Source organism: Lactuca sativa, chromosome 7 (genome assembly GCF_002870075.4).
Source record: "Lactuca sativa cultivar Salinas chromosome 7, Lsat_Salinas_v11, whole genome shotgun sequence".
NCBI lineage: Eukaryota > Viridiplantae > Streptophyta > Magnoliopsida > Asterales > Asteraceae > Lactuca > Lactuca sativa.
The window spans coordinates 104,493,532-104,500,656 of NC_056629.2; the positions used below are offsets into that span (position 1 = coordinate 104,493,532).

General features: G+C 46.2%; 1 protein-coding gene across 3 annotated transcripts; it reads left to right on the plus strand.

Moving 5' to 3' along the window:
- Positions 1–3,082: 3,082 nt before the first annotated feature.
- On the plus strand, positions 3,083–6,305 carry LOC128127146 (uncharacterized). 3 transcript variants are annotated; one of them, XR_008225217.1, is made up of 3 exons: positions 3,083–3,191; positions 3,722–3,787; positions 4,154–4,307. XR_008225217.1 is itself a non-coding variant. In XM_052765540.1 (3 exons), the coding sequence occupies exon 3, from the start codon at positions 4,890–4,892 to the stop codon at positions 6,063–6,065; it is 1,176 nt and encodes a 391-aa protein (XP_052621500.1). In that variant the 5' UTR covers positions 3,083–3,191; positions 3,722–3,787; positions 4,883–4,889; the 3' UTR covers positions 6,066–6,305. The 3 variants fall into 3 exon arrangements, 2 of the variants coding, with proteins under 2 accessions (XP_052621500.1, XP_052621501.1); XM_052765540.1 differs by lacking the exon at positions 4,154–4,307 and adding an exon at positions 4,883–6,305; XM_052765541.1 differs by lacking the exons at positions 3,083–3,191; positions 4,154–4,307 and adding an exon at positions 4,883–6,305 and having other exon boundaries at positions 3,635–3,787.
- The last annotated feature ends 820 nt before the right edge of the window (positions 6,306–7,125 follow it).

The window sequence follows — 7,125 nt, forward strand, 5'->3', positions numbered from 1 at the left end:
CTTAATTAATCCTAGATTAATTCTTGATCAATACTAATTAAATAATCTTATTAATATATTAGAACTTATAATATATTAACCAACCTTTAGTGTTATTTCTCTCATTATAGTCTATCCAAATGCATGATGCCATGCAACCCAAATGGACCATGCCGGGTCTGGTCAAGTCTTACCAATTATAGTCATGGACTTAGACATTAATACAACACAATTCACGTTCAAAACCTTTTTCAAATTCCAAAGGCATTGTAGTCAACCACTACTCACGGACTGGACACAAGCCTTAAACAACATCCTCTAGACCGTTGACAAAATATGGTGTCTAGATAAACGAGAAAAATCTCTCTTTTGGATTTTATCCACTGAAAACATTATGTCCCATCCAACCTTGTAACATCCCAAAAGTTACCAAACACCCAGGACTAGGTCTACAAACTAACACAAAAACTGTTCCTACAACTCAAGTGCCTGCATCTAGTAAGAAAGTCTCTCATGTGACTCTGTACTCCAAACGTGTTTGGGTACCCAAACTAATCGTTTAATTTCGCAGGCAATGTGCAAGGAGCAACAAGAATAGGAGTGGTTAGTTGGTAGAGTCTACTCCTTGCACATGACTGGAAGGTTAGAATACCTTCGCGAATTTAGCCTATTTGTAATGGTGGAAATGTCACGTTCGGAAACAACAACAATGGAATCATCAGGGGATAGGGTGTATTGACCATGGAAAAATTCTCAATTCAAAAGGTAGCTTACGTAGAAGGCCTTAAGCACAACTTGATCAGCGTGGGCCAACTATGTAAAGCTGGTCACAGGGTTGAATTTGATAATGAATATTGCTACATAATGACGAGTGATAGAAGCACTTGCTTGATCAAATCCAAATCCATAGGGACAATGTACCCCTTGGATGTATCACTGATCATTGGCAAACCGCAATTGTGTTTTCTATCCAAAGCAGTATCCGTAGTTAGCTGGTTATGGCACCGCAAGCTAGCTCATCTGAACTTCCAATGGATTAACAATCTGGTCACCGAAGAACTCGTCCGTGGTCTCCCCATTCTAAAGTACAACAACGGTACACTTTGCCTAGCTTGTAAGTGTGGAAAGCAAACAAAGGTAAACCATCCAATGGTTGTTGATTCTTCAATTACTGAGCCTTTAGAGCTACTTCACATTGAACTCTGCGGTCCATCGACTGTAGCCAGTCTTCATCACAAAAAAGTATATACTGGTTATAGTTGATGACTTCACACGTTTCACTTGGGTCTTCTTCCTATGACTCAAATCAGACAAATCGCAGGTCATGATCAACTTCATAAAGGAAATCGAGCTTCAAATCAAGTTACCTGTGAGAAGAATAAGAAGTGACAATGGAACTGCATTTACTAGTCATCTTTGGAATAGTTTCTTGGTTTCTAAGGGCATCAGTCGCAACTTTTCAGCTCCCTACACACCGCAACAAAATGGAGTAGTAGAACACAGAAACCTTACATTGGTCGAAGCAGCTAGATCAATGTTAAACTTTGCCAACCTTCCGTTATACTTCTGGGCCGAAGCAGTGGTGACAACATGCTTTGTTCAAAACCGAAACATCATTTGCAAGGGTCTTAACAAAACTCCACATGAGGGACACAACAACCACAAACCAAATGTCAGATTCTTTCATATTTTTGGTTGCAGATGCTTTGTGATCAACAACAAGGATCATCTCAACAGGTTTGCACCAAAATTAGATGAAAGCATTTTCCTTAGCTACTCACCAAATAAAGTGGCCTACGGAGTTCTTATTAGACGCACAAGACTGATAGTAAAAATCTTCGATGTCAAATTTGATGACTACTATGTCCGCAACTCTGCTCCATCTAAAGAAACAAAAGCTATCCTAGAAAGTGATATCCCAGCCTTTTCGTGTCCCCTAAACATAGTTGAAATTAACTATGATGACCTTTTTAACCCCACAGAGACTGCTCATCTCTCTGAAATCCTGGTGTCTCTAGTAGCTTAAAAACAACATGCTGAAGTTTCTGGTCCAACCCTATTTGAAGATTTGTCACCCAATACTTCCACCTCGCCGGTTGAAGGGGAAAATTCAACTCCAGTTCCTGTGACAACCATCGAGGTTCCAGTACTAGAAGATACAGCTCTGGTGTCTAACCGCGGAAACAGAATTCCATCCAATGTATCTTCAGATTCTGAGGATAAAGAGGTTGAGAACATAGACAAAAGATCAGATCCAAAGGGTATCACTTAATCATCAATCCAGGGGAACCATCTCCGGTTCAGAGGTAACTCCCATCCTCAATTCCGAGGGAACCTCCATCAACTGTTGTCATTCAAATTCCCTCTGTCCAAGATAATTCTGTAGGCTGCTTCCAAATCGAGGGGGTTTCTCCATCTTGTCAGTTTCCTTTATTGGTAGGAAGTGCGCGGATTTGGTTAATCTGTCGACGATCACCCTGATGGTGTCAAGCCCGCCCGCTGTTTTGGGTAATTTGGTTATAAAATCCATGGTTATCCGCTTCCACTTCTACTCGGGTATTTCAGGTTTTTGTAACAATCCCGAGGGCTTTTGGTACTCTACCTTGACTTTGGCGCAAGTTAGACACTTGCCTACATAGACAACACTTTCGACTTTCATGTTCGGCCACCAATATAATTTCTTGAGGTCTAGATACATCTTGTCTGAACCGGGATGCACGGAGTATCGAGTCTTATGAGCCTCATTCATAACAACGTCTCTGAATCCACCCAACTTCGGTGCCCAGTTTCGATTCATGAAGTAACACACTCTGTAACAGCCCGGAATCTCAGGTATTATTAAAATTATGTTTTTGGGGTGATTTAAGAGGGGACTCGGCGAGTTGGAGCCTAGACTCGCCGAGTAGGATCGCAGACTTGGTCGCGGGTCCGCGACTGGACTCGACGAGTCCAGATATGGACTCGGCGAGTCGACGCTGTTCAGTAGAAACCCTAACCGTTCAGTTTGGATCGTATTTAACGCCTCTTAGGCCGTCATTTCAGTCTTTTGGTCGATTGAGAAGAACCCTAATCGCTGTGGACGCCTAGAGCAGGAGAGAAAGCTTTTGGAACTTGGAAGAATTGGTTAGGCAAGAAGAAGAGGGATTTAGCTAAAGGAATATCAAGGAGGATTGAGTCCTGAGATTTGGGGGACACAGAGAGTGCGTTTTCAGGTAATACTCGGACCAAATCTGTTATTTTGATGTGTATGTGAGTTTAGGGTTTATGAAACCCATTTAGTGATTAGATGGGTTATTATGCTATTACCCAAACGCTTTTACCCCAGTAATGAGATGTTTAGACGTCCAGAGGGTCCCATGGTTGTATACCTTGGGGCCATACGTAATTCAGGAAGCAGTTACTCGTCTGCATGGCATGGACTCGCCGAGTTGTTCTTCAGACTCGGCGAGTAGCTTGAAGATTTACTGGGACTCGCCGAGTTGTTCTTCAGACTCGACGAGTGGAGTCGGGGTGGCCCCGCGATTCTTCCAGGAGTAACTCGTCGGGTCGAGGAGGGTACTCGACGAGTAGATAAGGAATCTCAGAAAGTTGGAAGACGTCTAGACTCGCCGAGTTGCCATGGTACTCGCCGAGTCCGGTTGAGCTGACCGTTGACCGTTGACCAGAGTTGACCTAAGTCTGACTTCTTAGGGATAGTCACACTTAGAAGAGATAAGTATTAATGAGTTATGTAATGTTATAGGGAGGTTGTAGCTCGTCGGTTGTGCACGAGTCATTTCAGGAGTTGCTAGCTTTCAGCATATACGAGGTGAGTCTTCTCACTATACTGTACCCGGAAGGGTTTGACTGTGTGACCGGAAGGTCGGATATGTTATGTGACATGTATGCTATATGTGGTAAGTTAATCGTTATGTGATATGTATGCTATATGTGGTAAGTTAATCGTTATATGTGATATGTATGCTATATGGGGTAAGTTAATTGTTATATGTGCTATGCATAATATGTGGGCCAGAAGGCAATATGTTATGGGCCGGAAGGCAATTTTGTTATGGGCCGGAAGGCGTTGTATTGAGGACCGGAAGGTCAGGGCCTGGAAAGGCGTATGTGTGTAAGTGTATATTGGGGAACTCACTAAGCATTTATGCTTACAGTCGTTGTGTATGTATTTCAGGTACTAGCGAGGACCGTGGGAAGGCGCCGGCATGATCGATACACACTGAAGATTGTTTTATGATCTTGGGAGTTTGAATAACTGTATTAACCGAATAATTAAACTATTTATGCCTTGTTTTTAATGGAAACAATTATGTTTTAAAAATGAAAATTTTGTTTGAAAAATTTGAGTCGTTACAATTGGTATCAGAGCCTTGGTTTGAGAGATTCGGGTGCACCTTAGGGGGTAACTGAACTCAAACCGAGGATTTGAGGAAGCTTTTCAGATAAAGGCACAAACTTTTGTAAATGGTTTTGTGGTAAGCAAGAAAGAAGCAGTGTGTACGATCAGTCAGCGCCCGAACGGTAAAGATCCCCAAAATACCTTACAATATTATATGATATGAATTGTTATGCATGCTAGAAGACTAGGTATTCATGATAGGACTAGAGTGGCCTGATTTGTGATGCCTTAGTCTAGGGAAGTTGCCTATATGAGATGCTTTGCTAGTATGCGGGTAGATAGAGTATATCGGAAGTAGAGTACTCACTATCCGGAGTTTGGGGAGGAGGACTTGGGATGAACATTGATGTGGTGTGGTCGGTAGTATTGGGCCCGTACTACCGAGGACACCGGGTCAGTGGGAAGCCCAAGTAAGAATCCCTGGATATCTGGGACTGAGTAGGGTTGCGTATCGAGTACGATTATACTCGATAGAATCTCTGATAATTTTATGTTGTATTTCAGAGATATCATGGTTAGACCGCGTCACGGAGCAGGTACGAGCGGTGTGAGTGACGAGGATATTCGTCAGATGATCCACGAGGAGGTGGCGGCGGCGATCCGGGCTGAGATCCCAGAGATGTTTGGGTCTATCAAGACCACCCTGATGGAGACGTTCGACGAGCGGTACGCCGCATTGACTGAGGCTGCAACCGCTGCAGCTACCGCAGCTGTGGCCGCTGCTAGGCCACAGGGGGGTGATTCATTGCTGTTCCGAGAGTTCAGCAACACGAAGCCACCGGAGTTCGATGGGACGCAGGATCCGATTGCTGCGATGAGGTGGATCGCAGATATAGAGGGGTGCTTCTACACTTGTTCATGCCCGGAGCACCTGAGGGTACGGTTCGCTTTGAACCAGCTCCGTCTGGGAGCCAAGGACTGGTGGAAGTTCGTGACGGCGAACTTCACTTTAGCAGAGACTGCGGCAGTGACCTGGGAGGGGTTCACTACCATGTTCAGGGATGAGTACGTTCCCCCGGTGGAGCGGGAACGATTGGTTCAGGAGTTCTTAACCCTCAAGCAGGGTACTGATTCGGTGGCGGCGATCACGCGGAAGTTCCATGAGAGGGCGATGTTTTGCCCCGAGCTAGTGGCCACAGAGCAGGCTCGGATGAGCCGGTACTTAGGTGTTCTGAGGAGGGAGATCCGGGAGTTTGTGTCAAACTCCACCTACCATACTTTTACTGAGCTTCAGGCGAATGCCAGGAAGCGTGAGATCGAGTTAGAGACTCAGGCCAGGGAGGAGGCCGAGGCTCAGCAGGCAGACCGGCGACCGGCTCAGTCTCAGCCGGCAGCCAAGCGGATCAAGTCCGCCGATTCGAGGACGGGAGGTTCGAAGAACCGCACTTGCGTAAAGTGCGGTAAGGGTCACGATGGGGTGTGTCGAGCCGGTGCTTGCTACAAGTGTGGCAAGGAGGGACACATTGCTAGGGAGTGTCCCAAGGGATTTACGGTTTGCTTTCATTGCAACCAGACCGGCCATCGGAAGGCCGAGTGCCCTCAGCTTCGTCAGGGATCTGCACCTGTTGCCAGGACTACTGAGACTCGACCGGTGAAGGTCGAGGCCCCGAGGGCTCGTGGGAGAGCCTTTCAGCTGACTGCGGAGGAGGTCCGCGCCGTGCCCGATGTTGTGGCAGGTATGTTGTAATTCATGTATTTATTTTAATGTCAAGATGTTATGCTTATGTTATTATATGCGTAGGTACTTTCCTTGTGAACTCTGTGCCTGCCTTAGTGTTATTTGACTCGGGTGCGAGTAGGTCCTTTGTGTCCTTAGCCTTTAGTCAGCATATCGGCGTTAGTCGTGAGTCGTTGAGTCGACCTTTGAGAGTTTCTATAGCTGACGAGAAGGTGATTTGTGCTACGGAGGTTCTTCGGGGATGTGTACTAGAGATTTTTGGGATTGGATTCCCAATTGATCTGATTCCTATCGTGATGGGGGATGTCTGTGTTATCGTGGGCATGGACTGGCTGAGCCGGTTCGGCGCTGTCATCGACTGTGAGCGTCAGTTGGTGACTATACGAGACCCTAGAGGGGGAGTTCTTTCGGTGTACGGCGAGGGTACCCGTTCGGGATCAGCTTTTTGTTTGGCCGCTAGGGCGAGGCAGTGTCTACGGCAGGGCTGTAAAGGTTTTGTGGCGTATGTGATGGATACGCGGGAGGTTTCCGAGAAACCGAAGTTAGTTGAGGAAGTTCCGGTGGTGCGCGAATTTTCAGATGTCTTTCCCGAGGAGTTGCCGGGAGTACCGCCTGTGAGGCAAGTAGAGTTTAGTATTGATCTGGTTCCGGGGGCAGCACCTATTGCTAAAGTGCCCTATCGTCTTGCACCTCCAGAGATGCAAGAGTTGTCCTCGCAACTCCAGGAGTTGCTGGGGAAGGGATTCATTCGGCCGAGCAGCTCGCCATGGGGAGCACCTATTCTGTTCGTCAAAAAGAAGGATGGTTCACACCGGATGTGCATTGATTACTGGGAGTTGAACAAGCTAACGGTCAAGAACCGTTACCCGTTGCCGAGGATCGATGATTTATTCGATCAGTTGCAGGGAGCATCTTGGTTTTCCAAGATCGATCTGAGGTCAGGTTACCATCAGGTGAGAGTACGGGATGAAGACGTCCAGAAGACAGCGTTTAGGACGCGATATGGGCATTATGAGTTTGTGGTGATGCCTTTTGGACTCACCAATGCCCCGGCTGTGTTCATGGATCT

Excerpts from the sequence above, each read along its gene's own strand:
- LOC128127146 (XM_052765540.1), top strand. The coding sequence starts at position 4,890 with ATGGTTAGACCGCGTCACGGAGCAGGTACGAGCGGTGTGAGTGACGAG.